At 43.9% G+C, this 26,986-nt stretch overlaps 1 protein-coding gene across 1 annotated transcript in view; it reads left to right on the top strand.

The window, feature by feature from the left end:
- Positions 1–26,986, top strand: part of ACO1 (aconitase 1) — a 45,698-nt gene that overhangs the window by 13,664 nt on the left and 5,048 nt on the right. The window contains exons 2-17 of the mRNA XM_048851702.2: positions 2,627–2,744; positions 3,336–3,504; positions 5,934–6,071; positions 8,311–8,380; positions 8,489–8,672; positions 10,690–10,829; positions 11,649–11,820; positions 12,348–12,448; positions 13,456–13,572; positions 14,826–14,985; positions 18,154–18,289; positions 18,965–19,049; positions 21,533–21,689; positions 22,254–22,378; positions 25,033–25,137; positions 25,565–25,707. Of these exons, the coding sequence (XP_048707659.1) occupies positions 2,648–2,744; positions 3,336–3,504; positions 5,934–6,071; positions 8,311–8,380; positions 8,489–8,672; positions 10,690–10,829; positions 11,649–11,820; positions 12,348–12,448; positions 13,456–13,572; positions 14,826–14,985; positions 18,154–18,289; positions 18,965–19,049; positions 21,533–21,689; positions 22,254–22,378; positions 25,033–25,137; positions 25,565–25,707 (2,099 nt within the window). The 5' untranslated portion in view covers positions 2,627–2,647. The remainder of the gene's footprint in view (positions 1–2,626; positions 2,745–3,335; positions 3,505–5,933; positions 6,072–8,310; positions 8,381–8,488; positions 8,673–10,689; positions 10,830–11,648; positions 11,821–12,347; positions 12,449–13,455; positions 13,573–14,825; positions 14,986–18,153; positions 18,290–18,964; positions 19,050–21,532; positions 21,690–22,253; positions 22,379–25,032; positions 25,138–25,564; positions 25,708–26,986) is intronic.

A 26,986-nucleotide genomic window follows, 5' to 3' on the forward strand; every position in this document is an offset into this window, starting at 1 on the left:
GCGGTAATTCCACGTAGAATTTAACCCACAGAATCTTGCTGGCGGTGGTGATGCATAAACCAGAAAGACTTCAGCTGGATTCTGTTTACAGGTTTGGCAGCTAGAAAACATCTTTGTGTAAACTGAGCAACTTGATCTGGAGTTCCTGGCAGCTGATAAGCATAGAATCCCATGTTTTTTATTTTATTTTTTTAAAAGCCACTGTCTGGGATATAATCTCATTTTAATTTTGGAAACCACTTTGAGATTGTAGGATGAAAGCACAAATGATTTATTTAGTGTGTGATCAGCTGTGAGTCTTTCTGTTCATTGAAAATATCAGGAGCACGGCTGGCTGTGGACGTGACCCAGCAATGAAATGCTTGCGACCTTCCATACTGTACAGAGCCTGGAAGGCCATCGATACCAGCTCCATGGCATGCCGACCGTTGTGTGTTCCCATTTCAAGGCAGGCAAAATAATAATAAACACTCCACTGTGATAGAAAGTTAATCTGTATCCAAAGCATGTGATTACTTACAAATCTGTTCAGAATCGTGGGCTTTTGGCTAGTCTCATTCCCCCTGCAGCTTCTAGATGGATGGTTGGCTTGAACTATGGGCCGGCATCACTTGGTTTATAGCCCATATTCATCGGTAACGACCGGCATGATTGACACTGACATATGACTGGCTGTTATAGCTGAAACTATAAAGCTAGATGAGAATGTGGCAAATGGATACAGTGAAAACAGGTTTTATGGCCACTGCAAAGCCATGGTCACTTGCTTTATCTGTGAGGAAACATCTCAGTGTTTTGTATCTTCTGCGGTACTAAATAATCTTGTAAAAATTAAGCATGCATGAAACAAAGGGCTGAGTTTCGAAGATGGTATAAAATTCATCCAGGAGAATGACTGGCTAGAATAGCAGGAAGGAAGCAGATGAGTTCTCTTGTGGTCATGCACTATCCAGGAGGCTCTAAGAAATGGAGAGAGGAAGAGGGAGACAAAAAGAAAGAAAACCCTGATGGTTCAAGATGTTCAAAGAACAAAACCTCAGGGAATGCTGCTGTCAATAAATTGCTGTGTGAGTGGTTCATAACTGCAAGACTGGGAAGAACAGTCACTTTGTAAAGTAACAAGTAGAAGATCCAAATGAGATGGGGGAGGGGGGGTGTGATATGAGCCCATTCACTTGAAGAATCCAAGTTCAAAACCTCAATTAGTGTCTTAAGGGAATTTAGAGATGTCTGTGTAGACAAGAACGGAAGTGGTTCCTGCTCTCATGTTATGAAAATGTAGGGATAACAACTCAATTTATGCAGCAATTGCAAATAATATGAACTTGATATTTTTATATTTGATATTTTTGTGGGTGCAAAGTGTCAATGCGTCATTCATTCTCCTAAATAAGACAGGCTCTTGTGTGCGTTCCCAGAGGTGAATGTGTGGGATGGAGTGAGTTGTGGTTTGTTTTTGTTTTCTCTTTTCTGCATTGTTACCTTAAGTAAACAGTGCATTCTCTCCGCTTGGCACCTTTTGCCTACTCGTGAGCCTGTCTCGTGCGGTTGTATCTTATTTGCAGTTCCGCATAAACATAAATCATAGACTTCTACAAGCCTTTCCCGCTTCACTAACCAAACTAAAATCCCTCTGCGCCTCTCCTCTCCACCCACACACTTAGCTTTAATTATAAGCATTAAAACTGAGTGAGGTGTGACTGATGTCTGAATAGTCTGAAAACACTGCGGGACAGATTGTGAACTCATTACTGAGCCAGGTAGAGCCAGTAAAATCAACTGAACTATTTGGATAGTAATCTCACTACTGTGATTGGGGTGTGCACAACATGGCCCTGTATTATTATTATTATTATTATTGTTATTGTTAATATTAATAGTACCTGTCTCTTGTGCTTTACAAAGGAGGTGGGTATCATTATCCTGATTTTATAGATGGGGAAACTGAGGTATGCGGCAGTAAAGTAACTTGCTTAAGGGCACACAGCAGGCCAGTGGCAAACCTGGGAATAGAATCCAAGTCTTCTGAGTCCCAGTCAAGTGCTCTGTCTGTCAGGCCGCTATATAATGGACAAAAATCCCCACTTCTGGTGTGTGTTAAACTGAAAAACTCTTTACCCTGAGGCCAGATTGTTGATTCTCTGCCCTCCAGAGGTGGAAAGTACCCACTGCTCCCAGTAAAGTCAATAAGAGGTGTGGGTGCTTTGTACCTCTGAAAGTATTTTCAGGGGATCAGTTGTTTTTAGTAGGTTCTGTCTGTCTCAGTGTAGATGTTTTTGTTTGTGTGCAAGGGAGGGGCACCTGTTACTTCAGACTTGGCAGTTTTCACTGAAGAAATGGCTCTGCAATCTCTGTGTGATTAGCAAAGCAGAAAGGCACAAAGTCTGTCTGGAGATAGTCACCATGTAAACATTGTAACACCCACAGTGCTTTAAATGTAGGCTTCTGAGCCCTGTGGAAATCAGCTGGGTTTGTTCATAATCTTCACAAGACTCCTATAATAATGACTGCAGAGGAGTCACAAGAGAATTGTGTGTGTGTTTAATGTATATTGCAAAGTATATGCTCCAGCTGATACAGAATTTACCTCTGGGGCAGCTGACATGATTTTCTTTTGTGCTTTCAGTGACACACAGGGGCTTTAATCATGAGCAACCCTTTTGCATGGATTGCAGAGCCACTAGACTCCAACCAGCCTGCAAAGAAGTTCTTCAATCTGAACAAATTGGGAGATGCGAGATACGGTATGTTGGCATCATTCAGAAGGAACTGCCTGAGACGTGTGTACTCAGGCTGCGGTGGGCATTGAAAATGACTGTGGGAAGGCTCTGCAGTTCTAGATGATACTTGATTTGCGGGCACGGAAACATGGGTACAAATTTAAAAGCTATTTCTTGAAGATCAATTTCTAATCATGTTTTTTGGGTACTGGCATCTAGGCTTATTTAATTTCCTGCTATGATGATGATCTTTTTTTCTAAACTTGGACTGCACATTGGTCATTTTATGTGGTAGTTGAGTGCTTCCTACAGGTGAGGGGTATCCTCTGGGCAGGGCATGAAGGTCTAGCCAGATCAGTGGAAGACGAGTTTCATCCATGCTGCCTTGATAATGTGATGGACTTGATAGGAGTGTGTGATTGCAAGATGTATGGCACAAATAAAGATGATATGTGAAATCCTGGCCCCATTCTAGTCAATGTCAAGACTCCCATTGACTTCAGGGGAGCCAGAACTTTGCTACCCAAAAGGGGAAAGGACACAGCCATGCCCAGATATCTGGAAACTTCATCTCAAAGGTGTAAACCAATCTGCTTTCTGTCTCTTCCCCCCCAGGACGTTTGCCATTTTCTATCAGGGTCCTCCTGGAGGCAGCCATCCGCAACTGTGATGAGTTCCTAGTGAAGAAGGAAGATGTTGAGAATATTCTCGACTGGCATGTGATGCAGAGCAAGAATGTTGAAGTGCCATTTAATCCTGCACGAGTTATTCTGCAGGATTTAACGTGAGTCAAATGCTTCCTAAAACTAGGAAAATGGGCTTGTAAAAACCACAACCATTCGCAGTGGGCAAAGCAGAGGGGAGTGGAGGGTGGATGCGGTGCCACGTTATTCTAAACATACTGGATGTCAAGTTGACAGAGCTCCTTTAAGCAAACCATGGTCATTTTAAAAGTACTCCATCAAAAGTCCACTGTCCTTTGAACCTCGGACCCAGGTGATAAGAGGGAATGTGGCACAACCTTGGCGTTCTCCACATTACTGGACAACAGATTCATTCCATTTCTCACCCTAGCAAATAGTGTATTGCCTGGCATTCTCCAAAATGCATCACAGGAACTGAGGGCTCAGTCATGTTCCGCTTTTGAAGTCCGTGGCAAAATTGTCATTGCCTCTGTTGGGAACAGCATTGGGGTCCTAACTGGCTCACATCCCGGGAGGTGATAGGTATGCTGACCGCTTTACAGGTGGAGACAGTGAAGTGCAGAGAGGTTGAGCTATACTTTCTAAAGAGCTCAGTTCCCATTTAGACACCTAAATAAATGTCCAGGGTCGCTGCTGATCTCTTCTAAAATCTATCCACAAGTGTCACGGTGGAAGCTGCTGAGTGCTGAGCTTTCTTGAAAAGATTAGCCCTTGTATCGGTGCCTAAATGGGAGTGAGCTGTACTGAAAATCTGGCTCTTGGCACAAGGCCCCATAGTGAGTAAATTGCTAGTTCAGGATTAGAATTTTGAGGGTTCTTGATTTTCAGCCCTGTGCATTCTGTAATTCACCTTGAATGCCTCTGGATACATAAAATGCATGTGTTCTGGTGTCACTCCCTCAATCCCCCATAGTGTTGCAAATAACTGCTCTATTTCTCTTCTGTATCAACCAATAATGCAGTTAGCTCATAATATCAGTTGCTTTCTTTGCTGTATGTATAGTCTGGGGAAGTTGACATGTACACACTGTACATCACACTCACTACGTTCAGATGCATATTTTTGTAGATCAGAGTGACTGCCAGAATATAAACCTGAGCTGTGTTGGCTTTTCTTCTTTGCAATCCTAAATGTTTACAGACAAAACTCCAGCCAAGTCCTTACCCTATTCCCTGTGCTGACCCTGTTGTATTTAATAATCTGCACTGTTTTTCTTACACACAAGTCTTCTGTAACATTATAGGCTGATTATTTTTAGTCCTTTGCAGCAAAGAACATCTTCGCTTGTTGCACTTTGAACTCTAAAATGATCTCTCTCTTCTGGGCTGCTATTTCAGGAAGTACACTCAGAGTCTAATCCTAAATGGTCCTGAATGCCCATGACCACATCACTGGACACTATGTACACTCGACTCCCTGCAGAATTAGATGTTTTGTTATGTGAGGATGTTTCCCAGAAAGTAGCAGTCTAAAAGTGAAGTGCTGAGTGCTACATAAAATGCCCCTGGTGAGCAGTGGTGGCTAGGGTAACCTTGGAAATGCCAAAATGTACCATCTGTGAAGGACCACCAGCTTTCCATCCACTCTGCAAAAGCAAACATGGAAACTTATGGTCTCATGGTTAGAACATGACACTGACTGCCAGATGCTCTGATGAGACACTACTGTAAACCTAGAGGAAGGTCTGTTGTTTGTTGTCATGTCAGTTCTTGGAGCAACCAGGCTTATAGGACTCTGCTACAAAGTCTTGTTACCAGAGGTGAAAATGTGACTTCTGGCTAACAGCCCAACAGAGATACTTACGGAGTGTGAAGCATGTGGGTGGTTGGTTTGGGGGCATTTGTTAAGTCAAGTTCAAGAACTTGGTGGCACAGTTGGGTGGGGGGCTTTGTTATTCTTCCCTTCAGTGCTCTCCTGATTGCCAGTCAGTGCAGTTCTACTCCAGAAAGCCAGCCTGTTCACTCCCATAGGGGTTCCATAGTCACACTCACTCTCATGGATTCTGGGTCACCTTTGTTCAGCTTGCAAGTCAAAAGCTGATGATGTTCCTACCGACTCATATTAACATGATCTATAATCCATTAGTTCCTAGAAGGCCTAACCATGATCAGAGCCCCATTGGGCTAGGCACTGTACACACAGCTAGTAGGAGAAAAGTGGTAGTATTATCCCCATTTTACAGACGGGAAGCAGAGGCACAGAGCAAGGAAGAGTAACTTGCCCAAGATCACAGAGATTGTATCCAGGTCTCATGTCTCCCAGTCCAGTGCCCAAGCTGCACAACCACCTCCCTTTGTCACCTTATGCGTTTCCACCCAAGTGTTCTGCACTGATGAAGCCAAATGTGGCTTTGTTCTTTCTCCCACCCCGGTTCTGTGTCCCACTGCAATGGAGTAGTGATTCCAGTGTTGGCTTTCGAGACAGAATCTGGTGGCAGTGTGGCATTGGCTGGCTATGCCTGAGGATCTGGGCTCTGTCCCCTCAGTTCGCTTAATTCTCTCATTTCAGTGGCGTACCTGCAGTGGTTGACTTTGCAGCAATGCGTGATGCTGTGAAGAAACTGGGTGGAGACCCTGAAAAAATTAATCCCATCTGTCCTGCTGATCTAGTAATTGATCATTCCATCCAGGTGGATTTTAACAGGAGGTAAGGAAATAAAGCAGACCTTATTTTCCATGCTTGCTAGGAAGCCAGGGGCAGCTGGTGTTAATTAGCATAGGTCCACAGTGGAGCTACACTGCGTTATGCAAACTGAGGATTTGTCCCGTAGCATTGTAGAAGCTAAAGACTGATTAAATGAGACCGTTTACTACACTGGGCTGTGTTGGCACAGTTCTGAGAATGGGGTAGTTAGCTCATCGCTGCCTTGGTGAAGAAGCACACAGCAGTGTTTTTATGTAGTGGGGAAGGAAGGAACAGCGAACTGGAAACTCTAGAATACTTAATCTCCAATCCTGTAGTGAGCTCCTTTGCACCTGTACAGAGCCTCACTGAAATCAATGGGACTCTGAACAGTCGGAGGGGTCCATCTGCACAGAGCTCATTGCAGCATCGGGATCTTAGAAACCTACCTACCATCCTGCATGTCCTAGCTGAACCTCGTGATATCGTCCTGCTTTCTCATGTCATCCCTTAGTTCTCTTCTGTTTTCCAAACTCCTTAAATTCATTGTACTCCAGTTGCCTTACCCAGTAACTTATTCCATATTTGTTACTCTCGATAGGAAATAATATTACAACTGCTCACTTAAATGAAAACAATACAAAAAGGGGAGGAAATCTTAGCATCTAAGAGCAGTCTCAGACTTGAAGGTCAAAAGGGAACATTGTGATCATCTAGTCTGACCTCCTGCATGTTGCAGGCCGCAGAAGCTTACCCACCCACTCCTGAAATAGACCCCAAACCTCTAACTGAGTTACTGAAGTCCTCAAATCATGGTTTTAAAGACTTCAAGTTACAGAGAATTCACCATTTACACTAGTTCAAACCTGCAAGTGTCCCATGCTCCATGCTGCAGAGAAGGCAACCCCCTCCCCGGAATCTCTGCCAGTCTGACTTGGCGGAAGAGTCCTTCCTGACCCCAAATATGGCAGTCAGTTAGATCTTAGATCCTGAGCATGTGGTCAGGACTTGCCCGGCAGATACCTGGTTAAGAATTCTCTGTAGTAACTCCGTGCCCTCCCCATCTAGTGTCCCATCTCAGATTGTTTTTTTTTTGTTTTGTTTTTAAATAAAGATTTTGATCCTATTTGTGGAAATAAGCCTCTTGATGGATTTATTTATTTATTTATTTTAAAAAAATTCCCTCCATGTGATTCTTAGAAAAGCAGGTTATTTTAAACCTCAAAAGCCACATGGATGCAAACCTCCATTGGCAGTGAACCAGCTAACTAAAAAGCTCAGCAGTTTGTCCAGTTTTTTCCCCCCTAGATCTTGAGTTGGATCATTTGTCTGAGATCTGCTCCTCGTTAACTTTTAAACCGCAGTCTTAAAATATCTCTGAGAAAAGGTCAGGAATGGATTTCAGTTTGGAATTAAATGTCTCTGGAGTATATGTACATGTTGGTACTGATCTGTTTAAACATGTTCTTCCTCCATTTCATTTGAATCTCTGTTTCTTATGAGAGCTGGTTGGGGTCGGGGGAAATATATTTCCCTGTGAGAATTCTTTGTCAATGTCATTGAAAAACAGAAATATACGTGGTTCTCATTTTTTACAAAAGCACAATATTTTCAGTGAAAAATAGGGTTTCACAAAAAATAATTTTTGATGAAATCCCATTTTAGATGGACAAATTTCTCAAAATAAATAAATAAATTTGCTGACCAGCTATCATTGCTGTTTAGTTCTTTCACAGTGACCACAGTGTGCTGCATGGCTCAGAGAGTATAGAAGTGTCCCTGCTCCAAAAGTAATCACTTCTTAGGGATTTTATGTTTACGTACAGTTGTTTCATATATTTTTTTAGGAGTACAGGCTTGAACTGTGGTGTACGTTCCAGATCAGTATCCGCATATGTTCAATCACAATTACTGACATCAGCTTCCTTTACTGCTATGCAGCTTGCGTATCATTTAGGTTTGGAAAACTTTCCGTTGCTTTAAGACGTAGGCCAGACTTTATCAAATTGCAGATGTAATGCCTACATTCTGTATGGGATTAACGTTTGAGCCAGATGATAGGTATTCCTGTTGAGACTTGTTAAGCCCCTTTGATCATTTGCCTTTAGCTCACAGCTGCAATTGCTTGAAACATATAAAACTGATGGGCATTATGAGCTACAAGTGCTCTTCTGTTTTCTCTTTCACTATACGCACACACCAGACCACACACTAAATTCAGTTGGAGACTTATAGCTTTGTTGTTCATTTATTTCACCGGCAGGTCAGACAGTTTGCAGAAGAATCAGGAGCTGGAGTTTGAAAGGAACAAAGAAAGATTTGAATTCTTAAAGGTATGGGAAGAATTTCTCCTCTTTACATGTTGCAAGATGGGATGAATCAACACTCTTTCACTGTTCCTGTGTATTTAATATTTGGGGCTCTTATTCATTGTGTTTCAGTGGGGCTCCCAAGCTTTCCACAACATGAAGATTATTCCTCCCGGCTCGGGAATTGTCCACCAAGTGAATTTAGAATACTTGGCAAGAGTGGTGTTTGATCAGAATGGGTACTATTATCCAGACAGCTTGGTAGGCACTGATTCACACACTACAATGATTGATGGTCTGGGAGTGCTGGGCTGGGGTAAGTGCACTGAAGTTTTATGAACTGTTCGGTTATATTATGGCTTGTGTTCCTATCAAATCACATATAAAATAAAATGACTAAGTACAACAAACTCCCTTTTCTGTGTCCAGTTCAAATGACCCTATAAATCAGGATTTTGTAACCTGATTTCCTATTCCATACCCAATGATTGTAAGAGTAATAGACAACAAATCACATTTCAGTCATGTGTCAGGTTGTAGGGGATTTGTGTGTGCTTTTATTTTTAAATAAATATTCTTTTATTGTGGGTTTAAAATGTCCCTGGGTAGTGGTGGGGGAAAGGGATGTAAAATTTTCAAGAGCATCTAAATGATTTGGGAGCCTAAGTCCCATTGAAAGTTTCACTGGGACCCATGAGTCTAAAATCACTTAGATGCTTTTGAAAATGTTTGCCTAGTGACAGTAACTATAAAAGCAGTTTTGGATCAAAGACTCTGATTCAAAGACAGTACTGATGAGAGGGGATGAGGTACATCAAAACAAGGTTTGATCAGTCTTTGCCAGTATTCTAGTACCAGATGTTCTTTGCTTGGACAATAACGGGACAGTGCTTGCCAGAATAACAAACAGAAATATGTTCCTAGCCAATGGTAGACAATAGAAGCTTTGAAATTTTATCTGCATAAGTAGATAGTCTAACCGAAGTATTTTGTAGTCATCCCTATACCTAGTATAAAGAATACCCGGGGAATACTGCAGTGATACGTCATGTGTATTGTGAAAGCACCTACGAGTCCCTCTGTTGACCAGGATTCCATCAACCAGCATACTAGGCTCTGTACAAACACAGAACAAAGTGTCCTGGTCTCAAAGAGCTTACAAAAATGCTGATTGCTTACAAAGACGCTCATAAAGTTTTCAGTCACACACAGTGTAAGTCATAATATTTGTATCTACTTTACATAGTGCTATAGATTAAAATCTGTATATAAGAAATTTCTGTATCTGCAGCCTTGGTAATACAGCACTGCATCTGCTCACGTTACTTGGATTGTAAGTTCTTTGGGGGCATGGGGACCATCTTTTTGTTCTGTGTTTTTAGGGCCCTGGTCCGTGACTGGGGTTTCTAGTGCTAGTTAAATACAAATAATAAAGAATCTATTTATAACCATGGCCTCATCTTCACAAGGAAACTGTTACAAATAGTGTTGAAAAACAGTCAAACTAGTTGGCAGCTTGACAGTGGTCAGGCTGCTGGTGGGCTGTGACCAGTGCCTGTCACCAATATTGTCTCGCTGTTTCCTGGTACTCCCCCATCTGCCTGTATACATCTGTTGACTCTTGGCTTGCACTTATATTGGAAGCTCTTTGAGGCATGGGCCATCTTTTTGTTCTGTGTTTGTACAGCGCCTAGCACAATGGGTCCTGGTCCATGACTCGGGTGCTAGGGGGAAGGAACTAAAATAATAAAATGCTGACTGGTCAGTGCAGAAAAGGCTCAGTTGTGCTCAGCAGGCATGGACCAACTCTTCTCAACCAGCATTTACTCAGGACTCGCTATCCCAGTGTTGAGCGGAGGGATAGCTCAGGGGTTTAAGCATTGGCCTGCTAAACCCAGGGTTGTGAGTTAAATCCTTGAGGGGGTCATTTAGGGATCTGGGGGAAAAAATGGGGATTGGCCCTGCTTTGAGCAGGGGGTTGGACTAGATGACCTCCTGAGGTCCCTTCCAACCCTGATCTATGATTGTATGTGCCTGTCTGCACTGACCAGTCAGTCTCATGTCCGCAAACTTGACTGGCTTTAAACATGATTCAATTTCCAAATGAAAGTGAGCCCCCAAGGGCTAGAAACTTTCTTTTTTAAACAAAATCTTAGAACAGCATAAGAACATCTAAGAAATGTCCCCTCGGACCAGCTCAATCCAAGCCCTGCTGTGTGGTGACTTCTTTTCCGTTATTTGCAGTAACATTATTTCACTGGTTCGTTAACTTTCAGCCTGCATTGCCTCATCTAAAAAAAAAATTCTACTTTTGTCTTGCCAATTGGATTCAGGTGTTGGTGGCATTGAAGCAGAAGCGGTGATGCTGGGCCAGCCAATCAGCATGGTGCTTCCTAAAGTGATTGGTTACAAGCTGATGGGAAATCCTCATCCCCTGGTAACATCCACAGACATAGTGCTCACCGTTACCAAGGTAACTGACATCTGTGCCATGGGGGATTTCTTACAATGGGCCACAGTGTGGCACGTGTGTGCATGGTGTGATCTTAGAGTAGCTGCATACAGCAGCCTTAGGAGTCCCGTCTCTGGGGCTGTCGTCTTGATTTCATCCTCTGAGACCCAACTATGCTGGGCCTGGGCTGCAGCTTGGGCTGCAGCTAGCTCTGCAGCTCCTTCCCTCTTGCCTGCTGATCAGCTGCACCTCAGATGGGGTGGAATCAGCAGCCAATTCTGCTTCCTCCCCTTCCCCCGCCTATTTCACGAGGAGGGTGGTGAAGCACTGGAATGGGTTACCTAGGGAGGTGGTGGCATCTCCTTTCTTAGAGGTTTTTAAGGCCCGGCTTGACAAAGCCCTGGCTGGCATGATTTAGTTGGGGTTGGTCCTGCTTTGAGCAGGGGGTTGGACTAGGTGAGGTCTCTTCCAACCCTAATGCTCTATGATCTGGTTGGATGAGACAGGAAGAACTGGAACTCCCAGGGCTCCTACAATCCTTGTGGTTGTCGTGGTCAGGTTTTGAGACTCCCATTGATGCTAATAGGAAAGTTTTGCCATTGCCTGCAGCGGTAGCAGAACCGTGTACGTATGGCATGTTTAGCATTGAGTTTTGAAGCTCTGTTACACACTGAACAAAACCCTGCTCCCAAATGGACCAGAACTTTGAGGAAGCGTGGCTTCTTGACTGGAGCTGAACCGCATAGGCCTGAACTGTCTCCAGTGCGTAAGGCTTATACAGTCAGCATTCCGAAGATTAGAAATGGCCTTTGAGTACCTCTGTTGGTTCATGTATTACAGCATCTTCGCCAGGTTGGGGTGGTGGGTCAGTTCGTGGAATTCTTTGGGCCTGGTGTAGCCCAGCTGTCAATTGCTGATCGAGCCACTATTGCCAATATGTGCCCTGAATATGGAGCTACTGCAGCCTTCTTCCCAGTTGATGAAGTCAGCATCAGGTACCTGATCCAAACGGGTAAGTGCAAAAAGAGGCCAGAACTTGAAGATCCAAATTATAAACCTAGGCTCTGACAGCTCGTGGTACAGGGCCTGATTCTGGTGTAACTCCATTGACCAGAATGGAATTACTTCAGAATCTTGCTGGTATGAGAGAGATCAGAATGAGACCCATGGTGCCATGCATTTGGTCCTAGCACCTTCCTAAACCTTAACCTTGGGTTCTGCAAAGGATCCATTTTACATAATATATATGAGCTACTGTGTTTCTCAGGGTTGAGCCCTTATGAACTCCAGCGTATGAAACTTTCTGCTTAGAAAACGTCAAGAGTTCAACTCCAACTTTGGAATACAACTAACAGTCCCAGTTAACTGGGACTGAGATCATTAAAGATCCAGTGACTTTTCTCTTCCTGCTTTTCTAGTTAAACATGAAGCTGATGTAATACAATCTATCCCATTCAAGGCTCTGTTCTGCATTCTTAAAATGCCCCAATTTCTTTGTCTTGACTGTTCTTATTTAGCTATGTCTGGATTTCATTTTAGGTCGTGATGAAGAAAAAATTAAGCACATAAAGAATTATCTTCTGGCTGTGGGGATGTTTAGAGATTTCAATAACTCCGCTCAGGATCCAGATTTTACCCAGGTAGAGTCCTGATCATCATTTAATCTTGTACCTTCCTTCCTTTATTTCTCTCCTACACGTACACCCCTTCGCTCTCCTCTTTCATTTTATTTATTTTTGTTGTTCTCTGTTTCATCTTTTTTTAAAGAGGAATTTTCACACAGCAAGGAAAATATTAACATGACTCTGATTTTTGTAATCCCTTTCCCAAAGCACGCCCTGGCCCATTCCGTGACTGTGTAAGCCAGAATTTGAGGCAGCCTCATGTAATGGCATTAGACCACACAGAACACCTGAGGGAAATGCAGGGTCTCACTGTGTCCAGCAATCTCAACCCAGTTGATTTATAATAGGGTGGCATGGATTTAAATGAGGACAGAACTTGCCCCCAAGTATCTCTTAATAGTTAGCAAACAAGGCAAGATTAAAGGGATTTGATCCTCTCTGAAATCTTGTAAATTTTCCCTAAGTGCACAACTTCACCTATAAACCAACTATCAAAATGGTGAGCAAGAGGCTGCTTGTATGGGCTTGTGCGCTACCCCTTTGCTAGGATTTCCCAGAATGCTTCCTGATAGGATTTGTCTTGATTGTGAGGGTGGGGATAAATTTTCAAACCACCTCAGATCTGTTTGTTTTCAAAAGTGACTTAGACATGTATTGTATTGGCTTTATTTTGAAAGTCAATGAGACTTAGGCTCCTATGTGCCTAAGTCACTTTTGAAAATGGGGAATTGAGGTGGCTGTGAAATTTTTTCCTTGGAAGCTAACAGTATCTGAGTTTGTAACTCGCTACAAATGGCTTTGAGGAATTTTGCCCTTAAATGCGTTAGGCCTCATGCTGTCAGAAGAGAGTTTAAGGCACTGATTCAGTAAGGTTCTTAAGTGCATAAGTAGTCAGTGGAACTCCTTGTGTTGAGCAGTGCTGCATTGGGACCCCAGTGTCCTTGAGAGCGATGTATCCTGCATTATTTGGCTCGATCCTTGGCAGTAGCTTATTGAGCTGCACTGTTCCTCCTGTTGAACAGGTTGTGGAGCTGGATCTGCATACCGTCGTGCCTTGCTGTAGTGGGCCCAAAAGACCTCAGGACAAAGTAGCTGTGTCAGAAATGAAGAAGGACTTTGAGACCTGCCTGGGAGCCAAGGTAAGGGCACGTGGCATTGCAAACGGAAATATGTTTGTCTTCTAGAAGCTATCTGTAGGGCTTAGTCACTAGAGACACAGGTCTGCGTCAATCAATTCAGGACACTTTATGTGACCTTGCAGGAATGTTGTTTCCTGGTTATTTTCAACTGTAGCCTAGAAGACAACGCTAAGGAATAAGTATTCTAGAGTGGTGGTTCTCAAGTTACGGGTCCTGGAATATGGGTGGTCCGTGGATCTGCTCCTGACCCATTAGTGAAGCATTTGCAGTATTGAAGTAGTCACTCAATCTGATAATGACATACCAGTCTGAGACTCACTGTAGGTTTCCAGAAGTGCTTTTTGCCCAACTAAACTTAAAACAACCACCACCCTAACTGCCTCTTGCAGTCCATCCGGTTAAAAACAGCAATTAATAGATCTGCGTCTAGGATTTTGATTAGGACCCAAGTCTAAACACCCCTAAGTTCTGGGGAATCTCAGAGCTGAATCCAGATCTAAACTTTACAGCTCAGGCTCATTCCCTGTAAAAGCCAATACCTTATGAAGAATGCTCTGGTTTTCAAATCCAGCTAAACTCTCCAGATTTGCTATGCCATTCAGATTTTCTATCCCAGTCCGTAGTATTGATATGCTAGTTCTCTCCCCTTTTTTTAAGACTCGTTCTTTCGTCCATTCAGCTAGATCTTCACACAAACTTCAGACCAGTCAGTGCTAATTGTATGAACTCTTGGGCATTCTGGCCAAAATCCCAGGCCTGACCTGAGTGACTCGGCTGGGGGAGTGGGGTGGCTTCCTAGATCCTGATGCTGTGCGCTGATGTACAGTCTCATCTGGGATCCAAGACACACAGGCGCCTCTGTGCAGGCTAAAAGAGTTCTGTTGTCTTCCTGTGCAAAAGACCACCTGTGTGCCACCGCAAGAGGCAGCTGCCACCTTGTCACCAAGGGATGAGCGGGTAGGGTTGGCCCCAATTAAGCAAATGTGACAGCCGCCATGTTGGCTAACATGCTGGGGACTGAAGCAGGGACCTCCAGAGCTAAAAGCAAGAGCTGCTATATCTTGTGCTGAAGCTGTTACACACTCATCTTCTGTGGCTTGGGCACAAGGGGGAGCCTATAACACACGCTGTGTCACCAAACGCTCTTCCTTCCCCTTTTAAAGTACAGCTGTTTTCTGGTAGCATTCTGTCTCCCTTTCCCAGTTCTCACACTAACCATCTTCTCCCTTTGTTTTTATTGTCCCTCTTTATAGCAAGGGTTCAAAGGATTCAGTATTGCCCCAGACCGTCACAGCGATCGCGTGAAGTTTGTTCATAGCGGCTCTGACTTCGAGCTCACCCACGGCTCGGTGGTGATTGCGGCCATCACCAGCTGTACTAATACCAGCAACCCCTCGGTCATGTTAGGAGCCGGTAAGCGCGTCTGATCAGAGGAACCGCTGCAGGCAAATGTAGTTTTAGGTCTGGGTACAACCTCATAAAAGCAAACCCCGTTGACATCGAAGGAATCCCATCCCTTTATGCCAGAGCTGAATTTAGCCCCTCGAGTGAGCAGGAGGAATCCAGGTACCAATATCTGGACTGAGACCTGGAAACTCTGGCTGTTAATCACATGGTTTTTTTCCCTTGCATTGTCAAGTCTATAAGTGAGGTAAGTTTCATTTATCACCTACCTCTGACCTCTCGGTGAGGCGTTTGAGGCGATGCGAAGCAAGGGTGGTGTCAATTTGCTTTGGCTGTACAGTAGCCTAGATCAGGGGGATTAACCTTTGTTTTTCTTAACTCCCCCCAAGATGCTATAAAAATTCCAGAGCTTACCAGTGCCCCAACAACTGTTGTTCTGCATATAAAAGCCAGGGCCGGTGTTAGAGAGTAGCAAGCAGGGCGATTGCCTGGGGCCCCACGCCACAGGGGGTTCCGCAAAGCTAAGTCGCTCAGGCTTTGGATTCAGCCCCAGGTGGCAGGGTTCAAAGCCCTGGGCTTCAGCCCTGCACAGCGGCCCTTCGGCTTTCTGCCCTGGGGCCCAGCGAGTCTAGCATTGGCCCTGCTTGGCGGACCCCTGAAACCAGTGTGGGGGCCCCAGACCCCTGGTTGAGAACCGCTGGGCTACATAATGTATGTTTCAGTCCTGCTGCCATTCAAGTCAGTGGTGATTTTGTAATGGATTTTAGCTGGAGGCTAGGGTCCGTGTACGTGTTGGAATTTGCACGGTACGCCGTCCCAAGAACAGCATTATCTTCAATTGGAATTGCTCAGTCCCCGAGGTTCCTTGTTCTAGATCTAGTACTCTGATAGCAATGATTAAACTCTTTGGTAGTCATTGGATGCTTCTGTCTGACACTCACCCTCCCATACATGCCCTGGAGGAAAAGGGAAGAACTTCCCACTCATGTTCCTGGTTTCAGTTTCTTGATTCCTTCTCTTCTTTTTTTTCATCTTTGTGCCAAGTTTTGGCTGGCAGCCATGTTTGTGCGTGTGCCAGAAAACCTGCAGGCCAGTGGAGGGGTGGGGGAATGGCCTCACTTTGACCCAGTTCTGGCTCCCCTCCAAAGGCACACAGAGGTGGCTCTGTAGTTCCTCTGTGATTGAAGTTGTGGAAAGAGATTCAAGGTCAGAACCTTGCGGGGGTGGAGGATGAAGAGAGCAGGCAAGTGGGTGTAATTTGTGTAGTTGCTCCAGGACCTGGTTGTGGGTGCTAAGCACTCGCAGTTGCAACTGAATCAATGGGAGCTGTGCTTTGCACATATAAAGTGCTATATAATGATAAGTGTGCTGGAAAATCAGGTCCTAGGCATCTCAAATTGGGCACCCAAAATTGGTGGATGAGTTTGACCTAAATCTCTCTCTGCCTTAGCTCCCCATCTTTACAATGGCGATAATACCTCTCCCGCACCTAACAGGGGTGTTTTGAAGATAAATTCACTAATATTTATGGAGAGCTCAGACATTATAGTGATGAGCGCATAGAGAAGCCCATGAGGAAATGAATAATTGTTTTCAGTGTGCAGTAAATAAGGCTTGGGGCGACACGTTACGCAATAAGTAGAAAACAAAATATTGAGTAGCTGCTCATTCAGGGAGCACCATCCATCCCATGTGCTGAATGAGGCAAGGGTCATATGGGAAAAATAGTTCGTGATCGTGCAGTTATAAAGATTGTATCATAATACATGCGCGCACAGGAGCCAAATTAAGATTTGCACAAGCAACCTTAATTCTCAAATAAATTTGTTAGCCTCTAAGGTGCCACAAGTATGCCTCTTCTTTTTGCCTAACTTTTGAGTGTTTGTTTGACTTGCAACCTTAATAATGTTCTTTTAACAGTTTTATGTGTTTAAATGTATGCCACTTTCAAACTGGGTGTCTAATGTTAGGCTCTTAAGCCCAAATTTTTAAAGGTATTTAGGTGATGCTGTGCTCAGCGTCACAATGTCTAACTGATTTAGGAGCCTAAATCGCATTTTCCAAAGGGATTTAAGCTTTAGGGAGTACATTTAGACTCATGCCTCAATCTCTTTTGCAAATACAATTTTGGCTCCTACACCAGTTAGGCATTGCTGTGCTCAGCATTGCAAAGCCTAAATGGCTTTAAAAAAATCTGGGCCGTAGTTTTATCTGAGCCCTTCAGTGTAGCCCAATTTTCCGTTACTGAGCACTGCAGCTCCCACTGATGTCTCTGGACGCTGTGAATGCTCAGCACCTCTGAAAGTTGGGCCATTTTTTATTTAGGTGTCAAGCCCTTAATTTCATCCATTAGTGTTCTCTGAAATGAGCTGGGGGTCTGTTTGCATCATCCAAACTGACCCCAGCAGCTAGCAAAAACGAGCCACCTTTGGTTAGCTCCCTCATCAGAGAGGTCACAGGTTTCAGAGATGCTGAGCTGTCCTCTTGCCCCAGCGACACAGAGGTGGGCACTGTGATACGGCTTGCAGGGCTGCTATGAATAAATGGAAGGCTTCAGTCTCCAAAGCTGTCAACTCTGTACCATGAGCACTGAATTCGCCTGTCCACAGACAAACAGTTTAAAAGGAATAAAATATCCAAGAGAAGAATTCAGGCTCCGGGTAAATATATTCTTGTTAACAAGGTTCACACTCAGAAGGTAATTAGATAATGCTGCTTAAACAGGCTACACATTGTGAGACTATTTGCTTACATCAAGGGGCCAGGTGAACTTATGCCAATAGATATTTCAGGCCTGGCTCACCAGATTCTTACATGGAATGTTTTATGGCTCCTCTTCCCTTATTTAATGCATAGAAATAGCTACTAAACTAATCAAGCGCCTGATCTTATACTGGTATTCTGCCCAAGTATGTGAGTGTGTGTGTCTTTGAATGTAGCTGCACACAGCTTTCCACTAGAAATGGAAGAAACCAGTACCACAGTTCATCAAAGCACTTGGAGTCAATGGAACTTAAGCACATGGGTTGCTGATTCAAAATAATCAAATACCGGAAATGGAATCTCTTCTGTTTCAAGCTAGTCAAGGGAGCTGTCAGATGATTTTTTGGTTTTGTTTTTTTCAGGTGGACTGTGCCATTGCCAAGAACAATCACAGGTGCCCTTTGTGTTTTGCAGGATTGCTTGCTAAGAAAGCTGTTGATGCCGGTCTGACTGTGAAGCCATACATTAAAACCAGCTTGTCCCCAGGCAGTGGGGTTGTCACTTACTATCTGAGGGAGAGTGGAGTTATGCCTTACCTTGCTCAGCTAGGGTGAGAGGGGTTTTCATTTTACTGTCTCAAGGCTCGTTGATGCCTATTTCCCATGATCCTTGGCAAATGTAATGACTGTACAAGCAAAGCATTTGTAGCAAGTGATGTCACGTAAGACAATGATGGGTGTCCACAGTCTGAAAGGCATAGCTGAGCCCTTAGGGGTAGATACTCGTGTGTAAGCCAGGCAGCACCATTTACTCAGCTGACTCTTATACCAGCTGAGAAGCTGGCCTATTGGAACCTTTTATTTCACTAAAGACTACTTCTTGTTAGGCAAGGGGACGGTTCATTTCTTAAATTTAATTGTTCTAAAATAGTATCTCACTTAAGACTTGTAGGTCTTGGCTGATGATAAACATATGGTCTCCATTATGCAGTGTTGCAATCACATGCACTAATGACTGTTTGCATGCAAAACATTGTACCCATGACAATTGTGTGTGCAAATTAGGTGCACAAATTTATGCACATATCTACATACACTTTTTTTTAGAGCAGCAAAAGAATGCAAATGACCATCACAGACCGTTTTCTGAGCAGAAAACGATACTGAATAGTTTGTGTTGTAACACATTTCCTCATGGACACAGCTTCACTGCCTGATCATTTGCTTTATCAAAAAGTAATTAATACCTATCTTGTGATCGCTAATATATTTAATACTGTCTGTAGGTTTGATGTGGTGGGTTACGGGTGTATGACCTGCATTGGGAACAGTGGACCTCTACCGGAGCCTGTTGCAGAAGCCATCACTCAGGTACTTGGCTGCTGTTAAATCTTCTGCAGCATGGAATACTGCATGGTCTTTCAGAGACACAATCACGTATTTATTTCACTTGGTCAAGAGATTGAGATGCATCTCGAGGGCTTGTTGCCACAGGATCCATGCAGGAGAGGGCTGTGATTCTTCAACTCAGATGAGAACTCCCTCCCTGTAAACAAAATGGCAAGCTGCAACAAGAGCAGGCAAGCCGACTTAAATCATCCCGTCGTGCAGCTGTAGAAAGCCGTGGGACTGTGATGCCCACAAGAAGCTCCCCGTTCGGCAGTGGGGAATGTGGAGTTTGGTCTGCTTGCGAGGCAGCCAGTCTCTGAGTGTGAATGAAGTATGGGGATGCTGTAGAAGCCAGCCTTATAAAAGGGAAAATGCTCGTTAGTTGGGATGTCCTTGTTTTAATGAAGAGTAGCTTTCTGTCTAATTAAAGGGTGAATGGGTGTCCGGAAATGGAACAAATGTAGCCCTCTGGAATAATATCCCCCATCCAAATGAGTCCGATTGTGTTTATAAATGGGTGTATATGGCTGGATTTGTGGAGATAGAGGCCTACGTGTTCAAACGTGACTAGTGGTTTTGGGTGCTTCAGTTTCTGGGTGGTCAACTTGAGATACCTTTTTAAAAGGGGCCTGGTTTCACTTTTAGGAGTGCTGAGCGCCTGTCCTCAGAGAAGCAGGCCCTTTGAAGTAGAGCCCCCAAAATCACTACCCATCTTTGAAAACCGAGTCTGCAGTCATCTCAAGGGAGCCTGGAAGCACTTCTACCCCCTTTGACAGAGAGAGACTTCGGACCAAATATAACCCCATTGTAAGAGGGTGCAAATCCATCAACTTCAGGGTGGTTCCATTCAGTCTATACCAGGACTGAATCTGGCCTCTAGCTTAAAATCTTGAATAGATCACAGGTGAAAAGGGGCTGGGTCTCTAAAATTGTCTCCTCATAGGAATGTTTCTGTGCCAGAACCAGGCATCTTCACTTGACTGGCAATCTCTTCTCAGCCCAAGCTAAGAATTTGATAGCACTGTCAAAACTGATGTTTCCTACATGCATTTTCTAGTAACCCAAGGGCATTAACAGGGAAAAAACCAAAGTGAAGCCTGTGTTTTGGAGAGGCAGAGAGGATTTTCTGCTCGCCCTGTGGGAACGGAGGTCCTTCAGAATACCTGAGAGCTACATAGCAAGATTCTGTTTTATTGTGTTTTCCTGTTCACAGTATAGCCTTGCCCTGGGATTCAGAGGTCATCTCTTAGCCAGGTTTCGCAGTCTTTAATGTTAACCAGTTTCACAACTGTGTGGTGATGAGCTTCTTTGTTTGTGGTTGTGATGGCTTTGACTTGCATGTTTAAGAAGCTTATGGGAGGATTTCTGTGTGTGAAACATTTTTTCCCTCTCAGAATAAGCCTCTGTTTATTCCCTGCTGTGACAAACCGTGTCAAGCCACCTGTATGAATATATTTGTAGGTCTTTTCATAAAAGACAGTGGAGCTTTGTAGGTGGCCCAATCTTTGAATCTCTCATTCAGCGATACTGTAATGATACCTTAGAGACTAACCAATTTATTTGAGCATAAGCTTTCATCAGATGTAGCTGTGGCTCACGAAAGCTCATGCTCAAATAAATTGGTTAGTCTCGAAGGTGCCACAAGTCCTCCTTTTCTTTTTGCAAATACAGACTAACACGGCTGTTCCTCTGAAACCTGTCATGATATTAATTCATTCAGTGGCTGTCTGTGAGGCTATTGAGATGGTTTGTAGCCAGACTTCTTTCAGGCTAATATTAGTGTGTCGGGTTGGTTCAGGATGGATAGAAGACCTCCAAGGAACATTTCAGTGCTTCAGGAACAGTCCTAGATGGCCAGAAAGGACCATTTTGATGATGATTTGGATTGCAGTAGCACTTAGCACAACGGGGTCCCGGTCCAGGGCTGGGGCTCCTAAGTCCCGTACAAACACAGAACAAACAGATGGTCTCTGCCTTTAGTCTGACCTTCAGGGTAACACAGGACAGACAAAATGTGGTGCTGGTAATTCAGCAGGTGGTGCTGAGCCATTTCCTCGGGGCCTTCTGCTGGTGGCAGTACTACCTTTTGGGATAGCCACAAAATGTAGGTCCTGACGACTTCTGGTCAGTGCCGATCCCTCTGGCAGGAGTGCTCCCCGGCGACCCAGACCATGTGCCACCATTCAGCCATGCTCCTGCTGTTTAATTACGTAACCTGCTCTGTTACATGCTGTTCTAAGCTGTATTGTGCTGTTTGCTAGCTGCCCTGTCCCCCAATCCCGTGACCTGTCCATGACTTTTACTAAAAATACCTGTGACTAAAGTGTAGCCTTAATCATGTACAATCACAGAACGCTTTCCTTTCCGTCTGCCCCTAGCCGTATAGCCATTCCGAATGCATTTGAACCAGAAGGCCCTTGACTTTCCACTGCTTGTGTTCACTTGTCTCTACTGCTGTCTTGCAGGGGGACCTCATAGCTGTGGGCGTGTTGTCCGGAAACAGGAATTTTGAGGGTCGCATCCATCCCAATACTCGTGCCAACTACCTTGCCTCCCCGCCACTGGTAATAGCCTATGCTATCGCAGGGACCGTAAGGATTGACTTTGAGAAGGAGCCTTTAGGTAAGAAACTGTGGGGTTTTCTCCCCTACCCCCCCGACTATTTTTCACTACATTCAACTGATATTAAGTGAAGAGTCCAGAGGAAGCATCTCTTATGTATTGGTTGGTGAGGAGCCCAATGAGGTGCGTATGAGATGCAAGACAAGCAAGTGTTGGGTCAATAGTGGCCACTAAGCGCACGTGGGGGAGAAGTGTGTTAATAGCACCAATCGCCTGAACCTAGGGAAGCTCCTTCATGGGAATATTGGGTGCTGTGCCTCTGCAGGCTCAGGGGTGTGGGGGGGGGAGGGGTGAGGCAGACCTGAAGGACGCCTGCTTTGCACACCATCTCCTGGCAGCCCTACCAGAAAATACCAATGGGAGTTCACCCTGACAATGTCGTCATCAACTTCCACGAGATCCCAGTCCACCGGGTCAAAGCCAGGCTAGAAAGCTAAGGCAGCAGGGTCCCTGAGTGTTGGAGTAGAGTAGAGAATAGTGGGAGTGAACAGCACATAGAAATTGGATCACTTTTGCGAGTGGAATGTTTGTACATGAACTTTAAGGATGCGTGGTTTCTTATAGGAGTAAATGCAGAAGGGAAGGAGATTTTCCTAAAAGACCTCTGGCCAACAAGAGACGAGATCCAGGCTGTTGAACATCAGTATGTCATTCCAGGGATGTTTAAAGAAGTCTACCAGAAAATAGAGGTGAATCGGTTACCTAGTGTAATGCATTAACTGGGAAGTTTAGACTTGAAATTAGACGAAGGTTTCTAACCAACAGAGGAGTGAAGTTTTGGAATAGCCTTCCAAGGGAAGCAGTGGGGGCAAAAGATCTATCTGGCTTTAAGATTAGACTCGATACGTTTATGGAGGAGATGGTATGATGGGATAACATGGTTTTGGCAATTAATTGATCTTTAAATATTCATGGTAAATAGGCCCAATGGCCTGTGATGGGATGTTAGATGAGGTGGGATCTGAGTTACTACAGAGAATTCTTTCCTGGGTATCTGGCTGGTGAATCTTGCCCATATGCTCAGGGTTCAGCTGATCACCATATTTGGGGTCAGGAAGGAATTTTCCTCCAGGGCAGATTGGAAGAGGCCCTGGAGGTTTTTCGCCTTCCTCTGTAGCATGGGGCACGGGTCACTTGCTGGAGGATTCTCTGCTCCTTGAAGTCTTTAAACCATGATTTGAGGACTTCAATAGCTCAGACATAGGTGAGAGGTTTTTCGCAGGAGTAGGTGGGTGAGATTCTGTGGCCTGCATTGTGCAGGACGTCGGACTAGATCATAATGGGCCCTTCTGACCTTAATATCTATGAATCTAACTGACTTTTGTACTTCAGCACGAAGAGCTTCTGCAGCTGTTTAGTAAGGTCTTCCTGATAATGAAGTAATGAAGCAAAGTAAGCTGTCATGGGATAAGAGGGAAGTTCCTTTCATGGATTGGTAACTGGTTAAAAGACAGGAAACAAAGGGTAGGAAAAAATGGTCAGTTTTCAGAATGGAGAGAGGTAAATAGTGGTGTCCCCCAAGGGTCTATACTGGGACCAGTCCTATTCAACATATTCATAAATTATCTGGAAAAAGGGGTAAACAGTGAGGTGGCAAAATTTGCAGATGATATAAAACTTCTTAAGATAGTTAAGTCCCAGGCAGACTATGCAGAACTACAAAAGGATCTCTCAAAACTGGGTGACTGGGCAACAAAATGGCAGCTGAAATTCAGTGTTGATAAATGCAAAGTAATGCACACTGGAAAATATAATCCCAAGTATACATATAAAATGATGGGGTCCGTTACCACTCAAGAAAGAGATCTTGGAGTCATTGTGGACAGTTCTCTGAGGACATCCACTCAATGTGCAGTGGCAGTCAAAAAAGCAAACAGAATGTTGGGAATCATTAAGAAAGGGACAGATAAGACAGAAAATATCATATTGCCTCCATGTAAATCCATGGAACGCCACATCTTGAATACTGCGTGCAGATGTGATCGCCCCATCTCAAAAAAGTTATATTGGAATTGGAAAAGGTTCAGAAAAGGGCAACAAAATTGATTAGGGGTATGGAACGGCTTCCATATGAGGAGAGATTAATAAGGCTGGGACTTTTCAGCTTGGAAAAGAGACGATTAAGGGGGGATATAATAGAGGTCTATAAAATCATAGAATACCAGGGTTGGAAGGGACCTCAGGAGGTCATCTAGTCCAACCCACTGCTCAAAGCAGGACCAATCCCCAACTAAATCAACTAAGTCATGACTGGTGTGGAGAAAGTAAATAAGGAAGCATTATTTACTCCTTCTCATAACACAAGAACTAGCAGTCACCAAATGAAATTAGTAGGCAGTAGGTTTAAAACAAACAAAAGGAAGTATTTTTGCACACAGTGCACTGTCAACCTGTGGAACTCCTTGCCAGAGGATGTTGTGAAGGCCAAGCCTATAACAGGGTTCAAAAAAGAACTAGATAAATTCATGGAGGATAAGTCCATCAATGGCTATTAGCCAGGAGGGGCAGGAATGGTGACCCTAGCTTCTGTTTGCCAGAAGCTGAGAATGGACAATAGGGGTTGGATCACTTGATGATTACCTGTTCTGTTCATTCCCTCTGGGGCACCTGGTATTGGCCACTGTCAGAAGACAGGATACTGGGCTAGATGGACCTTTGGTCTGACCCAGTATGGTCGTTCTTATGTATATTTTTCCCACTTACCCTGCTGCTGCTGTTAAAAGTAGTCATTTTAAAATTAGAATGATGTGTAACTGGCTAATTCCAATAGATTAAATGGTTGTCACTGTTCCACAGTACTTTGCTGCTTAATGTAATCCTGTAGATGGTATTGCTGTCTCTCTTGCCCCAGGACTCTGTTAGATAGTGAGATGTTCGGTCTCAGTAGGTATTTCTGGCTGAAGTACAAGTGGCTTAATTGAATGTTAATAGCAAAACAAGAAAATGTGTATTAGCCATACTTTCCTGCCTTCATGGGGGGTATTGAGGCGTAATTCACTAATTCTTTGAATGTGCTTTGAGATTCTCTTACGGAAAGCACGGTAGAACAGCAAAGTAGTCTCAGGCTGTGTACAATGTATTATAGACAATAGTCAGCTGGATGAGCAATTTTTTGATTTGTAATGAAGAGAAGGTGTGAAGTTTATTTGTTTCAGTACTCTAGATGATGGCACAGAAGCACACAATCGCATATTGTTGTAATAAGCTTTTCCATCAGGCATTGAAAAAGCACTAAGAGAGAGAACATTTGCAAAAGTGCCCAAGTCCTATTTTTAAAAGTCACTTAGGCTTCCAAGTCACTTAAATACTTCTGGAAAATGTAATGTTAGTTTCTGTTTTTCAGACAGTAAATGAATCCTGGAATGCTTTAGATACTCCATCTGATAAACTATATACTTGGAATCCCAAATCGACATACATTAAATCACCCCCTTTCTTTGAGAACCTGGTAGGTACATTTTTTTTTTTCTCCTTTCCAAAGGATTTTCTGTTCGCTTCCAGGGCAGTTACACTATATTCAGGGCCAAACTCTCCTGTTAAAATGGTGTATAGTTGGAGTAATCCACTGGTGTGATAACCTATTCCAGACCTCCACCTGTGTCACTGGGCCAAATTCTGCTCTCATAGTCCCTCAGGGTGATTTTTTCACACTCAAAAATAGCTTAGATCCAAAGGGGGAAAAAACACTCCAACACAACTAATGAATATTCAGAGGGTGAAGATTTGTTTGAAGAACGGGTGGATTTTTTTTGACTGGTTAGTTTAGCTGCCTTTTAGTGCACCTCCCACCCTTTTCAACCAACTCAACAAATTCTGGGTCACTTTCATTCTAATTTTATAAATATATATATTTGTTGCATTTGTTTGCTTGGTAGACTTTGGAGCTTCAGCCCCCTAAATCCATAGTTGATGCCTACGTGCTCTTAAATTTGGGAGATTCTGTAACAACTGACCACATATCTCCGGCTGGGAATATAGCAAGGAACAGCCCTGCTGCTCGTTATTTAACCAGCAGAAGGTAAGTCAAGTTAAATGCTTTATATTTTCCTTCTCATACACATCCTTTCTGCTCCTTCCCCCTCTCGCTCTGTGGTTCAGTGATTGTACTGTGCAAGTCAGAGGGTTGAAATTCACGTGCCTTCCCACCCTGCTGTTTTCACCTCCTTGCACCTGTTAGAGCTGCTCCTTCTACTGTCCAGAGCAGCTGCCTTCCTAGGACCACATGGCAAGCGAACACCTCTCACCTCACATCCTCCCTTGACTCCTTTTGCTTCATGCTACAGTATGAGCTGCGTCAGCCAGAGCAGAGATAATAGGGAGCCATTTCCCTTCCAGATAATCCAGCCAAATCTTGGTTCCATTGTAGTCAACAGCAAAACTTTCATAGATTTCAGTGGCACCAAGCTTTGACCCTAAACACCTTTCCTCTATAATATAGGACTCCTTCACTGGTCAAACCAGGACTTCCTGAGCTACAGAAACTCTTGAGTTCAGATGTTCTTCCTGGGTCAGCACAGCTGCTGGCACAGGCTTGAGAACATTGCGCTCTTGCTTTACTGTTCTATGGGAGGTCTGGGGTTTTGTCTACCAGGCCTTGGGCTAATGTTGGAATCTTCTCTCAGGCCTGACTCCCTGTTCTGTTTCATGCACGGTGTGGTGTGTCTAATCCTTAGTCCGTCTCTGAGTGGCACAAATTTTGTTTCTGAAAACAATACTTTTTTTTTTTTAAATCATTGCTTTTGTAACAAAAGCCTTTCAACAGGTTTTTAAACGCAATGTGCTAATGTACCAGAGGTTACTGAATGCAAATTACTCTTGCTTCATGGGTGCAAGTCCCACTGATGTCAATGGGGTTGAAAGTTTAAAGTCCCATACACAAGTTGCAAAACAAATGTAGCATGTAAAAGTAACATTTTGGATGGATCCCAGTACAAACAGCCCTGCTCTATGCTTTGTCTCTCTGTTACTGGCTCAGTTGGAAGGAGACCTGTGTGTGTGTGTTTGTTTGGGGGTCATATATAAGTCTTATGCTCTCTGTATAAATTAATATTGCCATGTACACCCACTCTTAGTATTACCTTTTCCCCTCTGTATCTGTTAGCCTGCCCCAAAGAGCTCAAGAGCTCAAATTCTACTGATTCGAACAATGCCTTGCATAATGGGGCTCTGGCCAGGGACCATAGGTGCTATAGCAACAGAAGTAAGCGGTGGTGGAGATTAAGGAGCAGCTAATCAGAAGAGATTGTTATTGGTTCTTGTGGCTAAATGCAGCCTGGTTCCTATTATCGTGGCACCAC

Source organism: Caretta caretta, chromosome 5 (assembly GCF_965140235.1).
Source record: "Caretta caretta isolate rCarCar2 chromosome 5, rCarCar1.hap1, whole genome shotgun sequence".
Lineage (NCBI taxonomy): Eukaryota > Metazoa > Chordata > Testudines > Cheloniidae > Caretta > Caretta caretta.